At 37.9% G+C, this 23,921-nt stretch overlaps 2 protein-coding genes across 3 annotated transcripts; one reads left to right on the top strand and one right to left on the bottom strand.

The window, feature by feature from the left end:
• Window positions 1–7,680: 7,680 nt before the first annotated feature.
• NPY2R (neuropeptide Y receptor Y2) lies at window positions 7,681–16,392 on the bottom strand. 2 transcript variants are annotated; one of them, XM_008000064.3, is made up of 2 exons: window positions 15,960–16,392; window positions 7,681–11,222 (listed from the first exon to the last, which is right to left on the bottom strand). In XM_008000064.3, exon 2 carries the CDS (start codon window positions 11,172–11,174, stop codon window positions 10,029–10,031), a length of 1,146 nt encoding a protein of 381 aa, XP_007998255.1. In that variant the 5' UTR covers window positions 11,175–11,222; window positions 15,960–16,392; the 3' UTR covers window positions 7,681–10,028. The 2 variants fall into 2 exon arrangements, with proteins under 2 accessions (XP_007998255.1, XP_072873787.1); XM_073017686.1 differs by having other exon boundaries at window positions 15,964–16,392.
• On the top strand, window positions 13,213–18,938 carry LOC140712132 (uncharacterized). Its single transcript, XM_073017852.1, has 5 exons — window positions 13,213–13,275; window positions 15,892–16,008; window positions 16,093–16,700; window positions 16,851–17,002; window positions 17,210–18,938. The coding sequence occupies exons 1-5, from the start codon at window positions 13,213–13,215 to the stop codon at window positions 17,341–17,343; spliced, it is 1,074 nt and encodes a 357-aa protein (XP_072873953.1). The 3' UTR covers window positions 17,344–18,938.
• Window positions 18,939–23,921: the final 4,983 nt, after the last annotated feature.

The following is a 23,921-nucleotide window of genomic DNA, read 5'->3' as shown; positions in this document are numbered from 1 at the left end:
TACTTAACTCTGTGAACACAGAATTTGATACTTTGTTTATCCAATGTATTGTCAATGTACACTAAAGTTGTATTCCAATTTTTAGTTCTTATGAATAGTATGGCAAAGAATATTCCAGTACATGTGTTTTGGCAGACATATGCTTGCATTTCTGTAGGCTCTACATCTAGAAATGGAACTCCTTGGTAATAGGGCTGAATTATTTATCTATTGTCTACATTTCCAAAGAGTTTTCTGAAGTGACTTTACTAATACACACTCCTACTCATTTGGTGCATGAGAGTTCCAGTTGCTTCAAATCTTCATCAACGTTAGTACTTTTTTTTTTCATTTTACTTTTAGCTATTTGGTAGTGTGTAGTTATATTACATTATTTAAATTTTATTTGCTTAATCTTTCATGGTGGGGAACATGTCAACAGATATTCTCTAAAATTACTAAATCAAGAAATAATAGTATTAAAACCATTGGGAGACATAAAAACTATATGTAAGTCTCAGAAACTATCAAAAATACAACACGCACATTATTACCATTACAACCTTCACTGTAACCCCAACCACCAAACCAAGGGAAGCATAGACTAGATATATAAAGTAAAAACAAAGTCCATATTCAATATAGAAAAAAAGTCAGAATTAAGGAGTATACACTCCTACCAGATCAATCAATATAAAAGAGATGAGTCAATTAAAAAATGTAGACTTAGATTAAAATCAAAGCCAGATAATGTGTTGTACAAAAGAAATATGCTTCATAAAGCAAAACACAGATATTTAAGTGAAAAAAAAATTGCTAAAGATGTAACACAGAAATGAAAATTAAGTGAAAAAAGGTTTGTAATATTATTACCAAATAATGTCAAATTCAAGGCAAAAATAAAGATTCAATTTTCATGAAATATTTTTTTGGCACTAAGTAAGGTAACATCAAAATTAATTTTGAAAAGTCTATGAGAAATGTAAGGAATACAGGTAAAAATAAATCATAAAATAATCACCCAAAATTTTTAACTTGTCTCTCAATCTATGAAATATAAAGTAGGTAAAAATAATTAAAATGGAAAATCAAAATTGTAGACTCTGTAATATCAATTTTGATCAGAAATTGATATAAATGTTTTTCAGATGTTTATTGTGATAACTATATGCTTTTTCTTTATTAAGTTAATATAATAAGTTACGTTTATAGATTTTCTAATGTTAAATCAAAATAATCTCACTGGGTCATAGTGTATTTTCTTTTTAATATAATGCTTCTGAGGAATATACATCTGTAATTTTAAAGAACTTAATTTTACTCTTACCTTCCATCTTTTCTCACCATCACATTTTGGCTGGTTTAATTATTAAACCAGAATATTTCTTTATGTGACACATAGACACCATCTACATCAAATTATCAAGGGTAATTATTTACCAGGCAGTTCCTTGAGCCTAGACGAGAATTTCAATTCAGAATCTGTAAGAACAGAATCGGATCTAAGAATAAGCATTTTAACATGTATCAGAGATTTTCATACATGCTAAAATTTGATCTTGCTTGTTCTATTCTCACATATATATTTAATCTTTATAGTTAAAATTTATAAGTTGGTTTAGCTGCTTTTGACATTGTCAATTTAGCTTATTATTTTTTGAAAATGTACACTCCCAGTTTTTCCCAATTTGTCTTCACAAACTCTGACGGTTTTGTTGTCATAGTATTATTTCTATAATAACAAAGTTATAACATGTGCATTCTGGATTCTAATCATAACTTTCATATTTTATAGAATTATTTCTGTACTTAAAATAATTTAATGATATATAGTTGAGTCTTTTATTTAGGTTGGTGCAAAAGGAATTGCGGTTTCTGCCTTTAAAAGTAATGGCAGAGGCTGGGCACGGTGGCTCATGCCTGTAATCCCAGCACTTGGGGAGGCCGAGGCAGGTGGATCTCTGAGATAAGGAGTTCAAGAGCAACCTGGCTAACATGGTGAAATGCCATCTCTATTAAAAATACAAAAATTAGCCAGGTGTGGTGGCATGTGCCTGTAATCCCAGCTACTTGGGAGCCAAGTCAGGAGATTTGCTTGAACCCGGGAGGTGGAGGTTGCAGTGAGCTGAGATCATGCCACTGCACTCCAGCCTGGGTGACAGAGGGAAACTCCATCTCAAAAAAAAAAAAAAAAATTAATGGTAGAAACCACAATACTTTTGCAACAACCTATATGAGATAGGACAATTTCTGCCTTCTAAATTTTTAGAAACAGCATATCATTCTGTCACCCAGGCTGGAATGCAGTGACAAGATCATAGCTCACTGCAGCCTCAAACTTCTGGTGATTTTTAAAATATTGTTTCTTCCTCACCACAATTCCTTTGGTGACTCCAATTACACATAATAAAGCCATTTGAAGTTGTCCCACAAATCGCTGAATCTCTTTACATTTTTAAAATTCTTTAAAATTCTCTGTGTGTTTCCTTTTGCATAATTTCTACTGCTGTGTCTTCAAGTTTATTAATCTTTTCTTCTGAAATTTCTAGTCTGCCATGAATCCCATCCAATATAGTTTGTATCTCAGGTATTGTAATTTTCATCTCCAGATATTTGGTCTTGATAAGTTTTTATAATTTCCATATATCTACTTAAATGTTTTAACGTACAGAACAGTTTTATGTGTTAATCTCTTTGCTGATTTGAACACTTGTATCAGTTCTGGATCAATTTAGACCGATTTATTTCTCTTTCCACTATGGGTCTTATTTTCTTGCTTTTTTATGCCTGGTAATCTTTGATTAGATGACAGAATTTGTAAATGTTTTCCTGGGTCATCCTATACATATTTTGCATACTGATAAATGTTTTGAGCCATATTTTGTAATTTTAAATTTCTTAGAAACAGTTTGATTCCTTCCAGTGCTGCCTTTAAGATTTGTTGAGAAGAACTAGATAAGCATTTTGTCTGGGTCTAATTATTTCGTATTACGGGGGCAAGAACCCTTCTAGGTACTCCACCAGTGCTCTGTGAATTATGAGGACTAAAATAATCACCTTCTAGTGAGTAGATACCCATTTGACTTACTGAATCTAGGCAAATGGAAAAGTACTGGAAATGTTCTGACCCACTTCCTTAGACTGTTTTCTGCCCTTTCCTTTCCATTCTTACCTTCCCCTCGATGTCTTCCTCCTCCCACAGAAGATAAACACTCTTGCTACATACATCACACTCTTCACACTCTTCTACAGCATACCCTCATCCCCAGCTGGGTGAAAATCAGGAGCCAATTAACACAGTAATTTACTATTTAAGCCTCAACAAACTTATTATATAACTGTTGAAAGAAGGAACTCTAAGTTATATTTTAAAAATAATTAAATTAAAATATGTTACTCTGGAGCATTATGAGAACTTTTAGGTGATTTTAACAAAAATAGTGTTGGTGTCATAAGCTTACTCAGTTCACAGAAGAAGAGGCATATCAAAGATTTTTCCCACCTTGGCCCAGGACCTTTCCCTCAGCATTGCATATCCACACTGGTGCAGCCTTTTCTCTCTCCCCTCATCTGGTCCTGATTTGAGCCAGTTCCTGCCCAGGTGCTGACACTTAGTTCCATGTCCCCTTTAAGAGTCTGTTATCTTGGATTTGGCTGTTGCTTTGGATTTTCTAGCTTCAGCTTTGAGCCTTGCCTAAAGCAGATTCACCCACTTGCTTTCTGTGCATGATGATGTTAATTTGTTTAAAGCCATGTATTTTCTGCGAGGATGACATAATTCTGTTGCACCATCATGCAACTATCTTTAAGAATGTGTTGGTGGATAAAATGTATTCAATGTTATAACAAAATACCTGAGACTGGATAACTTGTAAAATTCATTTCTTACCGTTCTGGAGATTAGGAAGTCCAAGATCAGGATGCCGGTAGGTTTGGTTGCCTGTTGAAGACTATCCTCTGCTTCCAAGATGGCGCCTAATTGCTGCAACCTCCGGAAGGGATATCACTGTGTTTTTATATGGTGAAAGGTGGAAAGGCAAGACAGCCAAATTTGCATGAAGCCCCTTTTATAAGGGATTTAACATCATTCACGATGGAAGGAGCCTTCATAATTTAGTCACGTCTTAAAAGCCCTACCTCTTAATACCATTACATTGGCCATTAAGTTTCATCACCTGAATTTTGAAGGAAATATACAAACCACAGCAGATGGTGACTATATCAGGACAAATGATTATCACTAGTAGCAAAACTACTCAAGGTGTATGTTCAACCGTGTTTTGAATAAGATTAGCACCACATCACAATATTGACAGTTCCAAAATTTCATTCATATTTCCTAATTATATCCACTAAGAAATTATCTGTTGGGGGGCCTGTTCTTTAAAAAACATTCTAGTACTCATGACTATAATAAACTGCTTTGTGCTGTCTTGGGATATAATGACAATTACAAGCAATTCTCATGAGGGTCCTTGTAGGTAAGGAATGCCTCCATCTAATTTTAGACTTTTAAGCTAAATCTCAGAAAGTAAATATAAAATCCGTATCTTGGAGACAAACCATATCTGTCAGAAAACTATTGAGGCAACTGTTTAGATGGGATTATCTTTGTAAGTAAGTAGGAAGTTCTTATTTTCAGTAAATTATTTTTCCTGGAATAAAAAGGCAGAAACAATCCTTCAGGGTCAAACCTTTATTACCACTTCAGTGAACATAAAATTACATTATCTATGTTCCCCTAGATCCTGTTGTTACATCCCTCAATATGGTTACGTCTGATGGGATCCAGATATTATTGTAGATGTATTTAGACTGATGGTATTTGGCTTCAACTTACGCACAATGCATGCAGTAGTGCTAACATTAAGTATGTCCCTCGAAGTCTTTTGCTTCTGCCTTCTCAGTTGCATTCTGGAAACAAGTTCTGATTTGCTTAAACCAGAGAACAGAAATGATTGCACAATAGGCGCCCTCCAAAAATTCACAAGTCGTTGGAGGCAGATTGTAGTTGTGTATCCTAATGGGTACTAATCATTTAAAAATGTGTCGGTGTTCAAAATGATAAGCACCAGTTTGATATCTGTCATCTTTGGGAAACTAGGCTACACTCACCAAGGAGCTTTTTCAAACTGCGTGTATACAAATTATTGCGTTCACATTCCAGAGTGCATTCTCCTTTCCTCTTCACCCTACTCTATCCACAGCCCAGTGGTAGTTACTCCTGTAGGGACAATGGTGGAAATAAATAGGTCATTTGGAAAAAGGCTAGTCACCACTTTTAGATAGTTAGATGTTCTATACACAGATAATATGTGATATTAGATGATAGTGTACATCAAGGACATACATTTGTCATTAAATGTAAGTATGTATATACATATGGACTTTCTTTTTTATAGTTAGTTAATTTTCTATGACAAGGGCAAAATTAATTTAAAAATAATTATTGACTTGTTATTGTTTTCCTTCATTTATTGTGAAGATATAGAGCTTTTTAATTTTACTCTTATAACTTAGTCCTTTGTCATGATCAGCCATGTGGTGTTTTGCAAGTAATTTGTTGAAGTGTTTAAAATTGCCAGTTATTTGTTTATAAAGGAGAGATTTGGGGTTAGCCATTTTCACTTACTTCCATTCAATTACACAATCTAGCTGGAGTTACAGATAACATGAATGTGAATTGTTATAACCTGCAGACTATTCTTTTTATAACCTCTTCCATATCTATGAGAACTTGTGGAGTCTGTGGACATCTTTCAAGTGTACTAAGGCAGAAAAATGTCAATGGTCTAACAGACAGTTATCTTTATAAATCCTCAAATCAGTCCTTAGAAACTCCTTAACAAAATTCTTACCTATGTTTAATGTCATGGGATAAAATCATTGAGTTGTTTGCATTCTCTACTATCTTTGTGTTGTTTCTTTAATTTTTTTTTGTTTTGTTAAGAAAAAATAACATTTTTGTCTTTTGCTGCCATATATATTAATATTTCATCTCTTATCATTTCAAAATTTTGAAGACTCTTCTCTCCCTGAGACATTATTATTATTTCCTTTTGCTCATCCTAGGAAGCTAATCCAGAATTTAGGTTCTTCTGTAGTTTTGATATCATTGTTCCAGTATTGGTATAATTATATAGGATTTATCCTTTCTTCCTCCATTCTAATCAGCCCATTGTAGGAAAAATGGCCTTTATTTATACTTTACTCCTCAGTCTACCTGTACAAGTGGGGCAGTTTTAAAGAGTATTTTTGACACAGGAGCCTTGTTAAGAGAAAAGGAAAAGATATAGTCAATTTGCATCACTGTAACTCTTGGAGAACTTAAGCAGGTACTAAGGAGAGGATGAGGTTGAAACTAGAAATTACACCCCAAGATTGCCAGACTGTCTGATAGCAACTGAGTGCCATATCCTCCCCTCCATGCTCTCCCCTGTATCTTATGGATTTGAAACCTAAGAACATTTCCCTAGATCCATGCCAGTAAAGTTAGAGTTGTATAAATTTTGGAAAACAGAAGAGAAGCCAAAGGCATTAGTGGATCTACAGTAGAGATGGGCAGGTGTGTGGGCTTAGCAGGAGGCAATAAGATTTTACAGATGAATCTGCACTTTTCCTATGCATCATCCACTTTCGCACTGTTCACATTAATAGCAGTTTCTTGTAATTTTGCACTTCCTGGTTTCTTCAATACTAGTGGATACTTTTCCTAATTTTAAATTCCATAGCTCTCCTAGTGGTTTTATAAGATTTTAATTTCTTCAATTAAATAACTTTCTGCTAGAAATATCTGCAATGGCTTCTCTAGCTATCTAAATCATGACTGCTCCTCCATTCTTTCCTGGTGACAAAGTTCTAGCTAATTTTGAGTGAGCCATGGATGAAATCTATGTATACAGCCCTTTATACTTTTGCATATGTCTATGTTTAATGGCCTTCAAAAAACAAAAGAAAACCAAACTGATTCTGAACAAATATGCATCTTCCCTGGACTCTTGTGTAGCTAAAACCTTCTTTTCCTAGAAGACATATACTAAAATGGGAAACATTTACGGTTTACAACCTTGCAGATCTATTTTCAAGTCTTGGCTTTAATAAATATACTTCACTTCATAAACTCAATTTCCTTGAGGGATATTTATTGACGACTAACTTGGTGTCAACAATTGCAAGTACCTGTGATAACTGCAATGGTTAAGACAGTCCCTGTCCTGGCCCTCATGATGCTTAAAATCTGGCAGCAAATATTAGTGGATAAAAAGTATATAAGATAAAAAACCCAGGCACAGTCAGGTTCTAAACAACCTTCCATGTCGTAAAGAGATTCTGAGTTTATCATAAGAATTATGAGGAGATGTTAAAGTGTTTTCATCAGAAGAGTGATTTGATATAATCCGAGTTTTTGAAAAATCACTATGGCTAATGGGTTAAAGTTGGATTGGATGGGAAGAAAACAAGATATAGAGATCAATTAGGAAGCACCTATATTAAACCAGATGAAACATAATAGCAGTCTGGGGAGACAATAACTTGGACCAAGGGAATGGAAGAAAGTAAGTTGATTAAAGAAATATGTAGGAATTAAAACAAGGTGTGGGAATTATTTAGATACATGTGATAAAGAGACTTGTAAAGGGTGATTCCAAAATGTAAGGCTTTTGAGAAATAGGTACATAGTAGTGTCATGAATGAGACAGGGAATACAGGAGGACAATGTGGAGGTGAGTAGGGATGAGGTGTGCATTGAAATGACAGGTTCTGATTGAGACATGTTGGATTTGATTTGCTGGTGAGACACCCATGGTCTGTTTGCCGGTAAAGATACAGATTTGAAGTTAAGAAGAAACGTCTTGTCTGAAAAATGAAGACCCACATATCCTCATATTATGTATTGTAATTGTAGTCATGGGAGTGGATCCATTGACTCAGGTTCAGGTACAGAATGGAAAGAGAGGTTGACTAACTGTGGAACAGCCGCCTTTATTTTTCTTTTTTAGTTGCATTAGTCTTACAGTCTTATCTTAGACAAGTACTCTGATATAAAATTCCACACAATTTCTCTAATTTTCCCAACTTTTAAATTTCAACATAAAGCCACTACATAAAAAGTATTTTATTAATGAATTGACATAATGAATTGGATATGTGTTAATTAAATCACTAATCAGATTCTAATAATTTACTAATACAACATGTAACACAGTAGCATATACATTTCTTACAGTGTAATAATTCACCAAGGGGGAGGGTACATCTTTAACCATAGTTTCCTATTAGCATCTTAGGCAAAGTAACTGCTACTTAAAAGACAAAAAGTTATTTTTGAACAATTTGCTGAGTCTAACAGAAAAATGAATCATTTGATTATATATTACAGATATACATTACCTTTTGTTCACTTCTTAAAGAATTCCACCTAATCTACATGTTGTTTTCATTCTTTTTCAGTATTCCAGAAGTGCAGTGCACTTAAAAACCAGTCTTTTATATCTATCATGGAAGGAATTTAATAGGAGCTATAGTATGAATTTTAAATATATCCATAAAGTGAAGCTCTCCAGTTCATAAAATTAATGTCGTAACTATATATAATATGCAAGTTGAGGATTTTGCTTTAAAAAATATATTCACAAATTCTGTCATATTTACAAAAATACGACTGTAATGAAACTTAAAACCATCTAAAGACGTATGACTACTTTAACATCTCAGTTGTTATTTTTTATGAACATAGAAGGCTTTTAAGCATCTTTGGTTGGGTACTATTGAAATAACAATTTCATTCATAAAATAATTAAATAAAAATACTGTAGCATCTATGTTCTACAATTTACAGGAACAATTTTATTATGTGTATATTCATGTTATATAAAAATATAGCTAATTATTTTGAAAAGAAGATAAATAACTTATGTGAAATTGGTTGAAATACAACATTTGCAAGATGAAGGGAATCCAATGTTTACCTCTTACCAGACGTGTCCATTTTAATGTAATTACATTGTTTTATTTAGTATGAATGGGTCCACGGAGGATGAATTTCAAAGAAAATAACACTACAATGTTCTTTAAATACATGAGAGCTATGTACCTGTGCAAAAATTGCTTATAAATACTGAGAAATGTTACCGCATGCCACAAAAATTATTCTTTATTCTGATTTAAATTTTAGTGTAGACAAACTTAGCTCTAATAGAAATAATAACATAAATCATACATGTTCAAAAAGGTATAACAACAAAACTATTAAGTTGTATGCTTGTTATCTAAATATCTCCATAAAGCAGATGTAACTTGAAATTAGAAATTAAATGATGGTTTGCATTTCCTGCAATTCTGAGAATTTCATCTTTTGATTCAGAGTCGAAGAAACTTTCACCAAACGTGCAACTGGTTTTAAGAACAATTGGCTCAATGAGTGTTGAGGAGTTCCCCTATCATCTGCCAAAATATTAATTATATAGCAAGTTTCAGTTTAGTTCCTTGAAGCCATTCATATAGCTGTCGATCTTTTCCTGCAGCATTCCCTGATGGATTTTGTCTAGAGAATTAACAACAACAACAAAAAAATCAAAACGTGATGAAAGAGAGCCTGTGGCTCCCTGGAGAAATTTCTGTTCAGCGGTGTTTTCATCAGCCAAGCAGGGAACAGTGAACTACACAGCTCCCCAATCCAGGTCCTAATGAGATTTGAAAATCAACTTATTTACCCACTGTCTCTTTGCAATGCCGATAATACCAATTCCTTGTTCAAGTTTACTTCACTCCAGGAAAATAGTCAAAAGTACCTCTCTCTGCTTTTACTCCTAATTCAACCTACTACCCAACCAACTGTTAAGTAAACCATTTTGCTGCCTTATCTTTGAATTCAAGTATTTTCACACAGGCTCTTCCCAGCCAGTTTTCCAGGAACTAAACAGCAGATGCTTCCATTTAGATCCTCTTCTTCCTTAAAATGGGAAATCAATTATCACTTGTGAGCCGCCATCAACCAGATTTATAGCTCTGGTCAGAATTCATTCATACATTTTCACACCCTAGCTTCCTTAGACATTGGTAGCCTCTGTGAAAGAGTCATTGGGGCCACTATTTTTTCTGACCTCCAGGTTCTTTTTAGCCTTGAATGTCACGGACACCTCAGAGTGAATGGCATCCAACCGCTGCTCACAGCGGAAGGCAGAGAGGAAAGCCTTTCTATAGTTGCTGTTCATCCAGCCATAGAGAAGGGGATTGGCAAAAGTGGAGCACATGGCGATGATGTGGAACACTGTGAAGATGAGTTTGTACTCCTTCAGGTCCAGGACATGGCTGTCAATGTCAACAGCAAGCTGGAAGGCATGGAGAGGCAGCCAGCTGACCGCAAACACCACCACCACGCACACCAGCATTTTGGTGGTTTTTTGCCTTCGCTGATGGTAGTGGTCATTTGCAGCTCCAGGACTGACATGGCTCTTCAATTTACTCCAAATGCGAGTATAGGAAAATGATATGATGCCCAGAGGCAAAACATACAGGATCAACAAGGAAGAAAGACTGTAGACAGTGCCATAGATGCTCTTCTCCTCGCCAGGCCATTTTTCAGTACAGGCCACAATCTCAAAATCCGGAATGATCTCAATCAGTGAATACTCCCGGAAGATGGCCAGGGGACTTGCTAGAAGGGCACTGATGCCCCAGGCCAAGCCAATAATCAGGAAGCTGATACGCTTGGAGATCTTGCTCTCCAGGTGGTAGACGATGCACCTGTGCCGGTCCAGGGCAATTACCGTCAAGGTGATTGTGGATACTTGTACTGCCAGGCCCTGGGCATAGGGCACCAGGTGGCACAGGACAGGACCCATTTTCCACTCCCCCATTAAGGTATAGGTAAGAGTGAATGGTAGACACAGAGTATTCACCAAAAGATCTGCCACAGCCAGATTGGCGATGAAAAAGTTGGTTACTGTGCGCATGCTCTTGAATTTGATCACCACGTGGATCACCAAGGAGTTGCCAATTACCCCAAGCAAGATGATGGAGCAATAGGCCAATATGAGGACAACTTGTACCTCAATCAGCTTGGTACTATCTATAAGCTCTGGCTCAGGATCAGGGACCAGTTCACCTCTAGGAGTGGTTTGTGGCCCATATTGTTCCACCTTCATTTCTTCCACTGTCTGGTTCTCATCAGCCTCTGTACCTATTGGACCCATTTTCAGTACAGTTCCACTTGGCCTGCAACCAGCACAAGAGTCTACAACCTAAAAAGAAAAACAACAACAACAACAACAACAAAACGAATGGAACGAGGAAAACACAAAGGTGAAGCAAATAAATTTCACAAATGGACTGGTTTAATCATGATTGGGGATAAAAATATCCTCTACTCTCTAAAATTGTGCGTAGCAAAACATTTGAATGAAACAGACCTTTTAATAAGTCTATTGTCAAATTAGATCAATTAAATCAGGTCTCTGAAATATATGCTATGATGATAAAGTATAATACCTATAGTATAGACACAATTTCAAAGTGAATGCTACCAAATAGATTAATTTCATTTTAAGTGGGATGAATATTATAAACTTTATGAATTTTATAACCACTATAAATTCATTGAATTAATTTTCAGGTAGATAAAAAAGTAAAGTTTCTTTCAATATCTTGACTGTTTCAAATTTATAAATATACAGCAACAAATTGTGTAAGAAAGGGGAACATATTAAAACTATTTGTCTGGTACCTGAACCTTGGGACTATGAATTATCTGAGATGAATCAAGCAGATTCGGTTCCTGGTGCAGGATTTAGTATTAAAAATAGTATTAAAATGTGTAGAAGAGCTACCTTTTAAAAATTTAATTTCAATAGCTTTTGGGGTACAAATGTTTTTTGGTTGCATGGATGAATTGTATAGCAGTAAAATCAGATTTTAGTCTCCAAAGTCCATTATTCTACTCTGTAAGCTTTTGCGTACCCACAGATTAGCTCCTACTTATGAATGAGAACCTATGGTATTTGATTTTCCATCTTAGTTACTTCACTTAGAATAACAGTCTCCAGCTCCATCCAACTTGCTGCAAAAGACATCGTATTATTCTTTTTTATGGCTGAGTAGTATTCCATGGTGTATTACATACCACAGGTTTTTGTTTTGTTTTGTTTTATTTAATCCACTCAGTGGTCTAAGGACCCTTGGGTTGGAATAGTTGCTTTTTTGAATGATCTTAAATAAACTTCTGAACTAACATATAGCATTTCATGCTTTCTCGAAATCTCTGTTAGCCCCCACATTTAAGAGAACCCACAGACTAGTATGTTACATATCTCTTCCGCCTGTTATTTTCTCATCATTTCTACAACATTGGTTTTATTCTTCTTAATCTCTTATTATAATTACTCTAATCATCTTCTAACTTACCGCCCATCCTCTTTTGCTTTTATTTATTAATTCATTCTTTCACCTAACAGAAATAATCGCGCGTCCACTCAATGCCAGGGTGGCTTTACTATCCTGGTGCCTATACTTCTTCAAACCTGCATTCATCATGCATTTAAAAACCTGCCTTGAAGTAGAGTTTTTGCCAGGTGAAGACAAGAGGATAGTACCTCTATTCCAAGGCTCTCACATTTTACTGGACGATACCTACTCATTAAAATGTTTTTTTTTTCCTCTGAAATTCAAATGTGATCATATTGTTTTCCTCAATGTCTCCAGATTGTTTGAAACAATATAATGTATTGTTTTCTAATATAAGTTTCATTTTTTCACTCTGTTAAAGCATTCAGAGCCCAACACCCTAGTGGTAGCACCTTTCAAATGTATTCATAATCACAGAAGGCTGCCACTGTTTATTCAGAGCTTCTTTTATGAATTTGTTTTTATGAACCTTTCAATGAATGTGTTTGTAATTAATAGCATCTAATGCCATTGGTAGGAGAGTCATATATTTATTAAGCCCATAGATAATGCCTGGCTGGACCTGTGTTCCCCCCAGCTCCTTCCCTTACCCTTCCTCTGTTCTGTTCTGCTCTGTACCACAGGAGGGCTGACTCCTGCAGACTACATTTTCGGGCTCCAAGTCCTTGGTATTCTGGCTGGGTTTGGTCAGTGGGAGGCACTGGCAGGCAGGAGGAAGGCAGAAGCCACTATATTCTTCTTCCTCCCTCTCTGCTCTGGGCAGTGCCTCTGCAGCAGTTCTGTAGCTCTGGTTTTCATAGGACAAACCTATTGTAATTCTGATTCCAGAGGATGTCCCTGGTCCGGGGGCCTTGGTCACACTACCTCTTCCTCATATCCATCCAGCTGGAGGCAGTAATGACTCCCTGCTCTCGCTAATCTCTAGGTAGTCTCAACATCCCTTGTTTGGCTTCTATCATTTGTTTAATCAACTGTCTGCATTAAATTCTTCCTTTTTTACATTCTTGAATAGATTCTGTTTTGCATGATCTGATAATAACATACATATATGCTTTCATTAATTTGCTCTCCCACCAAAGGATCTGCACCCACAGGTTGACAACACTGGCCTATAGAAGAAAATCCCAACTCCTTAGTCTGACATTCGAGGCTTTTCTTGAACTCATCCCTGCATATCCCTCTGGCCTCATCTCTCCTGACAGCCCAATATATACTGTCCACGTCTGTCATACTGCCTTACTTCCAATTCCAGTAACACCTGAGCCTTTTTCATCCCTCTCTGCCCTCACCGTTTTAAACTGGGAAGCCTTTCAGTGACCCCAAGCCCCTGTGCTCACTTCTAATGCTGCATGTACCACATGCCACATTGTGACTGTTTTCCTTCGTTTACCCACCACAGCAATCTCTTTGAAGACAGAACCTGGACCTTCTTCCTCCATTGCTTAATCCCTAACACACTATCTAGTACATTAAAGATACTCAGCAATATGACAGAACAAACATAAAGTTAAAGGAAAGCACAATTTTACTGAATAATCAATGTCAGCAAAATGGAAAGTATAATTTTGATCCTTTCCTTTACTGAAGACAACTGCCTATGTAGGGTTCTTTCCTATGACATAACATCCATATGCTTATTTTCTTATTCTTAATCAAATAACTGCTTATACAAAAAAAAATTGTCCTGAGACTCTGTTAAATTAATTTCTGATTATAACATTTTAAATTGTCAGTATACCCCATAAAGAAAACTTTCTATTTCAAGGATTTCTGCTCCCCCAACTCTCTCTCCCCTTCTCCATTTCTCTCGCTTTTCTTTTCTTTCCCCCTCGTTCCCTGTCTCTCTGTCTATCACCACTCCCCCTTCCATAGGAGCCTTACTATGTGGAGAGGCATGGGAGTTTCCATGTACTCAAGTGTTTGCTGTATTGACATATTCCAGCTCCCTCTGTATAAATTTCACATAGAATGTTCCAAGGAGCCCCAGCCTCTCTTCGCATGTGCCTTCCATTCCTTACTAATTAGAGTAACTTGAAACAAATCATTCAAATCTTGGACTGTATATTTGATAGGCCACACCATTTACCCTAGACTAAGAAAGAGACTGGTTTCAGAGTACGGTTACTCAATCCTGACAAGCCATTTACAGAATTAAAGAGACTCCAGGAGTCTGGAGTTTGGAGGTTATACCTGACTAAATTGAGGGGAAGAATGAGATGGAAGGATACTAGGAGGAGGAGTATACTTGATTTATGACTTGCTTTGCTTTTACTTCTCAGTCTAGTTTTATAAATTTTGAAATCCTTTTATTCACAACTTCTTTGTAGGAATGGTTATTGATCTACAAGCTATTGGAATATACACAGTGTTAGCTGTGCTTAAGCAAGTTACTGGCCTTTAGCCAGGTCAAGCATTACCCAGAGCAGAAAATGCATCATTTCATGACAGCACTTCTGGAAAAGTGGAAAAGGAAAATGGTACACATGGGAAGTTGCCATCAAAAGCACACAAAGGAAACAGCAAGAAGACAAGGGAATAACCTTTCTTTGAAATAAGGCAAAATGAGATATTTACATTATTTAAGACATTTAAAGAGAATTTTACCAGTACAATTTTCCTGAATAAGGGAATCCTTAGAAACTTTGTTATAGAAACATTTCTTTGCAGAATAGGAAAAGAGTTTCAGGGCTTCCCCTGAAATCCCACCACCCAAGATTCGAAGAACTTCAAATTATTTGAGTCAGAGACCAGTTCATGCTTTGAGGAGATATTTAAATCTTTGGGGGCTTTTTGCAACAATATTGCCACAGTTGGCCTTAGTAAAGCTGCACATCTTATCAAGCACAATATCTTCCAGAACATTTTTCCCAGGGAAAAAATATCTCAAAAATCAATCTCAGAAATCAGAAGCACTGCATTTGCCTACACTAATTAGTTCTAGGAATGGGGGCGGGGGAGGGGGAAGAAGGGAAGTTTCAAGAATGCTACATACATGACATGATTGTTTGAGTAATCAGTAGAAAGTTGAAAATATTCACCAAAGGGTGTGGGAAGCCTTTCTTTGGAAGCAGCATCTCCATTTCATGTCACTGAATTTTAAATGATGTGTACCTATTGCAAAATGTCTTAAAGCTTTTAGTTTTGCCTCTTTCCCCATCACCTAAAGCTCCTGCCAGTTGGGTGAGCCTTTCTGATGGTAAATGAGCAGACGCTTAAATGAATGTGTCTCCTCTTGAACAGCTTTGGAGAATCCAATAGGACCTTCTGCTTTAGACAAGTGTTTGATTTTTAAAGAGGCAGGAACAATAACAACTTACTGTTCTGGAAAGATAATGACCTATCTCAAAGAAGGGTCGAGGAAATAGTAAATAATCTTCAACAGAAAAGGGAAAATCTAGCGAAAGTAGAAAATGGGGATGATATTACATCCTCCAAACCTCCACCTCCCGCCTAAGGGAGGAGGAAAAAGTCCATACACTCATAAGGACTTCCTCATGTCCCTCTTCATAGGAACCGAGCTCTCCTCTAGGGATATTCTTGTTCCCAGGAGCTGAATCAGAGTTAGGAATTACACTTACTGACCCCGACCTCGCGTTTCTGCGGAGACGCGGAAACAAGACGTGTGCAGTCCGTCTGTCCGATGATAAGCCAGCCGACCTGGAGAGGGCCCTGGAAGGTCCCCAAAGGCAAGCCGGTTCCGTCCGCTCCTAGGGTCCAGGTCAGCCCGCGCCGCGCGGGCGGGCAGCCGGAGCAGTCAGAGCGGCTGGGCGGTTGGCGCTGCAGGGTCTGCTGCCGACCTCTCAGGCCAAGCGCGGCTGGGCACCGCACTCACTCGCGGGGTGGGCGGGTGAGGGTGGGAGGATCAGAGATGGGAGCTTGGGGAGCGGGGCAAACCCCACCCTTAAAGACAACAAAACAGGTGCAGAGGCTGCGGGCGATAGTCCTGCAGGGGAGGGGGCTGGAGGAGAAGTTTTGGTGGCGAGCGAGCAGGAACAGTGTCCAGGGTCTCTCCGCCGCCTCCCGGGCTTGCAAGCCCGCGCAGCCAGACCCTACCCAGAGGGGCGCCCCCTCGCGGGTCCCCAGCCACCACCTGCAGCTACTGCTGTCACCTACTGTGCCACCCCCAAGTTTGATACTCTGGGCTTTTGCACCACCCCTACCTCCCTTTCCTTCCACGAATTTCTCCCTTTGCTCTCTATCCCCCAGTTCCGCGAGAGATGGCCCGGCGAAGACAGACCTCCTGGACTTGAGGCCGAGTTCACCAAATCCGCCCCGGGGAAAGGCGAGGGCAAAGGCGGGGTGAACCGACCCAGCTGCGGGTGAGTGGCTGAGGTCCCGAGCAGGGCAGGCGAGCGCAGGAGAACTCAGGCTGGCGGGAGGAGGTCCGGGGCTGGAGAATCCCCGCGCCTCGTAGGGGCTGAGAAAATTCCACAACTTCCAATCGAGAGTTGTTTTCTTTTGTGTGTAAGGAGCAGAGATGGGGAGCTGGATCTGCGCAGAACCCCGGAAAAGCGCCAGCAGGATTGCACCGAGAACAAATCCTCCGCTCCCTCGCCCAGGGCTGGGGCGCAGCGCGCTGGTGCTCCTCTAGCCGGGCGGTCCCCGTGCTCCAAACCAGAAGGTAAAGCAAGTTCAGATCCTGCTGCCCATGATCAGCAATTTCCCTAACAGGTGTCTGCAGACAGATTATAAGTTGGGTAGTGCGGATTCAGACTCGATAGCCGGGAACCTGTGTTATGAGCTCTGGCTCAGGGCAAAAGCTAGGATAGACATAGGATATGAAAGCTATGGGACACGAATAAAACACAATCTCTCTCTCTCCTGATAGCTGACTTCTGGATCCTTCACTCTTTCATCCTGACCCAAGCCACTCGTGCCACCAGGAGCGCATGCCTCTGGAATACTCGCTCCTGTCTCCTTGTGGTGAAGCCTTCCGCTGATGCCCAGAGTCTCCCAGGCTGAATTAGTGGGTAGGAGCAAAACAGGATGGTGGAGACGATCAGCAGAGCAGCAGCGTCTGTTTCCTCGGGATTCCTCCCAGGAACACTATTCGAAGCCATCCCTTCTAAAAGTTTGCAGCCAGTCTCTCTTTCCTTTGTTCATTTTTAGAGGAGGCAGTAGAGCTACCTACATTAAAAAAACCAAAGCCTGATACTGATAACCTAAGTCTTTACTTAACCATCCTGTTTGGAGGCTTTGCACACATTACTTTTCCTCTATGCATTGGCATTTCTGAAATAAGGATGATTATTTCAGAATAATAGAGTGTGCTTGGAATTTCTCTGAAATATACCCCTAAATGATTAGACTAAAAATCAGATTCTGCTACTCTAAAAGGAAAAAATATATATTTATCTGTTAAAAAAAAGAAAGGCAATACATATTCTCCAAGATGTTAATTAAAGGCTTCTCTCAAATGGATTGGATTTTCAATTCCTTCAGGGTTTTTCCACACCCTAATAGTATTGCAACTGTAAGGCATTTTTACAGTGTAATCTGATTAATCTTCAGTTAATATAGAATTATGCCCACAGGAGTATAGGAATTGTTTATAAAACAAAGCAGTCCAGGCCTTTCAAATACCTAGAAACAAAGGTAAACAGAACTGGAAATATCTAACATGTTCTACACAGTTCCACTGAAAGTCTTTTTGTAGATTTTTTTTTTTTCCTTAAGAAAGTACTCTTTGCCCAAATATGTGTTCTATGTGACGGGGTCCATTCTTCTTAATATATCTACACTGGTGAAGAATGAACTATATACCAATAAGGTATATTATTGAAAGAGTAGAAATGGATTTAAACAACAACCACAAAAACAAATCAAATATCCAGCAAAACAGATGAGTGTTGTCTTTCAGAGCAATTGCTTTGGAAAATTCAACTGATTTCAGTGATATTGATTGCACAAAACATTTCTTTGAAATTGCCTTTCAGAAGCATATTAGCAGCCATAAACAACTATTTGTCTCACTCTTTTATAGATGTGTATTTGTCTTAGTAGATTCATATAGTTCCACAGACATCTGGTCAGCAATCTCAAAAGAGTAAATGATCTCTATGATTAATGTCCTTTAATAAAGTTTAGAATTGGATGAGAAACTGATAAACTGAAATTAAAGTCACTTTATAGTGTATCATGTTATCAAGGATAGCTGTGGGAATTAGCTTATGACACTTTTGTGCATCACAGTCTAATTAATATCCTTAAATGTGCATGCATATCCTGTGTATTGTAGTAACAACAAACCACTCTGATGAATGTCCATAAACTCAATTATGACACTGACAGGAGATTGGGAGTTTGTGGAATTGGTGGTGAAATATCGATTAATACAAATTGAAATAGGACAAGATTATTGATGCTTGATTTCTTTTGTATCAAATCATTTAGTTGCTCAGGAAATTCCATTTCTAACCAGAATATGTGCTGTGACTGCTCTTCAAATAGAGAACAGACTCAAACTCACATGCCTGCATGGTTAGGGCCAATGACATAAATGGACCAGCAAGCTAGGTTGTAGGAGAGAGTGGAAAATGGTGATTGCTATAACACCTTGAAGAGCACAAAAGCACATGCTATAGCTGAATGGGGACATTGCTTCTCAGATTACACTCAGCTGGCCTGCAAAAATCTCGATTCAGTATTGTCAGATCTGATTTTTAAGAGAAGCAAAATCCATATTGTTAAAAATCTTCTGAATTTTAAATAAGCAAAATTAATTTTTAAAAATTCAAAACTCCTAGTGGGCAGGCCAAAATAAGTAAGAAATAATAGATAGATAGAGAGATAGATAGATAGATAGATAGATAGCAGCCTGACTCATCCTGGGCCTCCAATATTGTAACCTGTGATATTAGTATTTGATGTTTGACAAATCTCCTAAAATATTTAAAACATACTTCTACTACCATTTCCCCTACCCCATTGACCATTTCTCAATGCACAGAAATACAAGAGGAATACAACCAAAGATTAGTTGCCAAATAAGTAATGTTCTTTTCCATATCTGGTTGAATAGATATTCCCAAGGAAATTCTACAGTAAGGGATTTGTTCAATAACTGAACAATCCAAATATTTTAGATAGCTGGATGAAATTTCAGAAAAGCTCTTCATTACAAAAGAGAAAGTTCAATAATATCAGTATTGAGGACCACTTGTGTTACATACTTATTAGATAAAGAAAATCATGATGTAGATTTCCTTCAGTGTAATTTCATTTTAACAGCAAAGATGCTTCCCCCAGGGTATAAATAATTTCATTGTTATTTTGATTATAAAAGTTATTTATAATCATTGTAAAAAGTGAGAATAAACAAAAACAGCAAAGAAGAAATAGACATTATTTCAAACAATGCAGTCCCACAGAACTATCTGCAATAATGGAAATGTTCTCTACCTGTGCTGTGCAGTACAGTAGCCACTGGATATATGTGACTATTGAGCACTTCACATGTGGCTAGTGCAACGGAAGAACTGAAATTTTAAATTGTATTAAATTGTAGTTAATTTGAATGTAAAACTAAATATAGTTTACCCTCAAACAACACAGTTTGAACTGCACAGGTCCACTTATACTCAGATCTTTTTCAACCAAACACAAATGGAAAATACAGTGTTTGCGGATGTGAAATGGCCTTTACAGAAGGTCCATTTTTCATATATGTGGTTCTGCAGGGCCGACTGCCAGACGTGAATATACCTGGGTTTTGGCATACACAGGGCTCCTGAAACCAATCGTTTCACTCCCCAACCCCCACCCCAGTATGCAGAATGACAACTGTAGCCACATAGGGAGCATAAGTGGTGGACTGTATAAAGTCTAAACTTTCATCATCCAACATGACCATCATCAGCTTATTGGTATAAAATCTCTACTTTTAATTAACTTTAGCCTGCTTTCTCAACTTTTAAGCTTAAAAATATGTCAAAAACATATTTCCATTTCCTTAATATAAATAAACATCCTTCCTTTAATGGTTGCCTAGTCATAAACTGTATGATTATATTCTCATGAGTTATTGTTGCTATGGACAAAACCATGAGAAATGATATTGGATATATTTGCAGTACCCTTGTCCAGTTATTTCTTTCACATAAATGCAGCAGGGAGTAAGAGCGAGGCATTTTATAATGTTTTCCTTAAGCCAACTTCACATTACATAAACCTTAATCACAAAGGTTAAATTGAATGATGGAAAAACCAAGAAGCTTCTTCCATGAAAAGGCAAATACTTCAGGTAACATGGAGCCCACATAAAGTGTTCAGTATAAAATTTCAGTGACCCCAGGTGGGGAAGATTGAAGTGGTGACTTTTTGGATATAGGGAAACTAAATTAGGAAGAAAAAAAAGCACAAGAGAATAAGTTTCTTTGGATTCCAAGGTTTCCTTGTTTCACTCTGTCAGAAAGCTAGTTTGTTTTGTTTTGTTTTGTTTTTCTGACCTTAACATCAGGGTTTCCTAAGAGATTATTGAATAACTTTCAAGCCATATCAACCTGACTTAAACCCCAGACAGAACAAAGTAGTGAAGTTCAGCTAAAATGTGGAAGCTGATTCCCAAAGAAAAGAAGTAAACCCACAAATCAGGCTACTGGCCGAAAGGAAGAAATTTGAGGAAGGGAGGAGGAGCACAGGACCAAAGAGTGAGGACAGCCAGCTCAAATGGAAGAATTCTCTTAACTCCAGTAATGTAAGAAAAGCTCAGAGAAGCTAATAAAGTCATGTATTTAACTTCCTAGGTTAAACAAACAAAGCCTAATAAGTTCCTAGTTAGGAAATATTAATAATCAAACTAGGTGAACACGTAGTTATGGTGTTTAGCATATTTAAAACTAATTGTCTTGCTTTGTTTAAATGCTCAATACATTAAGTGATTATTTTTAAGCTTATTAAGTCCCTCTTATAGAAATAGTATTTAAACTTTCAATTACTACCTTGTAGCAAAAATTATGGAACCTAGATATCCTAATGGCCATTTGGTTATAATATAGATTCTCAATAAGTCATACGTATATTTCTGTTTGGATCTATGCCTGCTTTTCCTTTCAGGGAGGAGAAGGAGCAGAAGGAGATAATACTGGAACAGACATAATTGGGGCTGCATCAAATACACATACAAAAAAAGTCTACATAAATGTACTATTTTAAAATAGTCTTTTTTTAAAAAAAACTCCATTTTCTGAAAAACTAGTAAATCTAATTTGTGTTTGTTCTGATGAAAAACTGACTTCCTTCTCTGACCTTCATTTGTAGTGAATGGTCCAGTAAAGTTTGAATGGACAAGAAATGGTCATCAAATAGTGAACTTCACAAATCTGGTAGGCTAAATTTCTTAAAATGTTCGTATGCAATATGAATAAGGCAGGTGTCTTATTCAAGAAAAGCAAGTAGTCATTCAAAGTAAAATGTATGCTACTTCCTAAATTGGGCATATCATTTGCTATGATTTTTATTTCTTTGGATTTGGCTTTTTATTTTTGTTTTGAGTTTTTAATTGCAGATTCAAAGCAATTAAGCAGGATTATAAGCAACATATGCAGCACGTGGCTGAGATTTTTACTTTTTAGCAATCAACCAAATGGATATTGATACTGGTAAGGAACCAAATCTAAAAGGGTATTTAAATGCAAATGATTCACAGTTTGAATTTTAACTAAGAACAAAGGAAGGGACATTTTTAAGTGGAATTCAGAATTTAATCAATGCAAATTTTCATTTGATTATCTGAAACATGCACAGAAGACCCATGGCTGAAGAGGAAACATGCACCCTTTTAGAAATTTCAATTTTATTTAATAAGTGTTTATCCTTGTAGCATATAGAAACATAATTTGATACATATTTTTGAATCATACACTCAAAACAAATTTAAGTTTTAATTTTTTTTTCAAAAGAGTACAAGTAAAATCAAAGCTCTTTCTCATGCTAAATTACTATTGATATCTCCCAAGAAAGGGGAAGTCAAAGATGTATATACAGTTTTCACATAGCGTTTTGGAGATGGTAAATGTCTTATTCAAAATAAAAATTTCAGAACATGAAATGAATAAAGCAAGTAGCATTTAATTCATGGCTCGTTACTGTAAAGGTAAACTGAGGCTGGAGCCGAACTGGGAACGAAGACACAAGGCAAATGGCAGTGAGAATAGCCTTTATTAGGACTCGCGGGTGAGGTTCCTCGGTCCAAAGGTGCAGGCCGAGGAAGTCACATTGAGGGAGGAGGGTAGGGGCTTCTTATAGTCTGAGAGGTAGGGAAGCTGGTTGTGCAAACAGGGCCTGGGGGATGTTGAAACTACTAGGGCAGGAGTTGAGTAAGGGTCATGAGGAAGGGGTCTTTGGAAACTGTTAACCGAAACTGCTGTTTACGAACTTGTGGAATGCAGGTGAGCTGCAGGTCATAGGGGAGTGTGGTTGCCCAGCCGGAACTCTGACGCCTGTAAGTCTGCGGGTGTGTACAAGGGTGAAGAGAGTATTTAACAAAAGGCCTGCCATGCCGGGTAACACTGCCATGTTGGGTCTAGATTCCTGCCTAACATTCTGACTTCTTTCTAATAAGAAAATGGGGTGATGTGTTCATCTGGCTGTTTCCTGCTGGTATGGGTCGTCGTGGGGTTCTTCGGAGGTCGGAACTCGGGTATAGGGGTGGAGCAGCATCTGATTGAAAGTGACCTGGGAGACTTCTTTCATGCAGTCCTGGATGAAGCGGAGGACACAGGGAGCTATGAGTAGCAAGAAGCCAATGATTAGTAAGGGGCTTAGAAAGGGTAGGACTTAACCGGCCACAGACGACTGCCACCACCTAAGTGAGGGCCTTGATCAGAGGTTTTTCTGGTGGAGTCTTTCCCGAATCTTTTCTAGAGTGAGGAGATTGGTTTCTACTAGTCCTGACTCATTGATGTAGTGTTTGGCCAGGAAGGGGAAAGGAGGGGGTTAGGTTAGAGGAGTAAAAAGGGCTAGGTAAAGGTACTGCAACCAGTGGGGGCTTATTCAAGGCTGCACACAAGAAACAATGAGAGATGTTGTGTACCTCGGCCATGTGTACCACTTGAGCCCCATCCCTGACTAAGATTAGCCAGGAAAAAGGGTTGCTGCTGTCCTGGGGCTTGCTGCCTGGGCTAGAGCTGAGATGGCTTCCTCCTGTTGTCTGATGTCAGAGGCCAGGCTGATGAGGTTGCTTACGACCTTGATGTAGGCCTTAAAGATCCTGAGTCGGGCCATGGGATAAGACTCACTGTGCCCACCAGTCCTAGGAAGGACAAGAACTCTTCCACATCCTGAGGTGGCTGGAGAGTTTCATTGAGGCTTATTCTATCGGCTGTGAGGCTTTTTGTAGTGGGTGTGAGGAGTATGCCTAGGTAGGTGACAGAAGGGCTGCAAAGTTGAGCCTTAGCGGGGTAACCTGATAACCTCGGTTGCCTAGAAAATTTAAAAGTGTAGCAGTGTCTGCAAGGGAGCACTCCCAGGAAGGACTACATAGTAATAGATCATCTACATATTGTAGAAAGGTGCTATGGGTTAGAGGGCAGAGGAGGATG

The sequence above is a fragment of the Chlorocebus sabaeus genome, chromosome 7, assembly GCF_047675955.1.
Source record: "Chlorocebus sabaeus isolate Y175 chromosome 7, mChlSab1.0.hap1, whole genome shotgun sequence".
NCBI classification, from domain to species: domain Eukaryota; kingdom Metazoa; phylum Chordata; class Mammalia; order Primates; family Cercopithecidae; genus Chlorocebus; species Chlorocebus sabaeus.
Note: the sequence above shows the minus strand (reverse complement) of the source record. Positions and strands in the feature narration are given on the sequence as shown.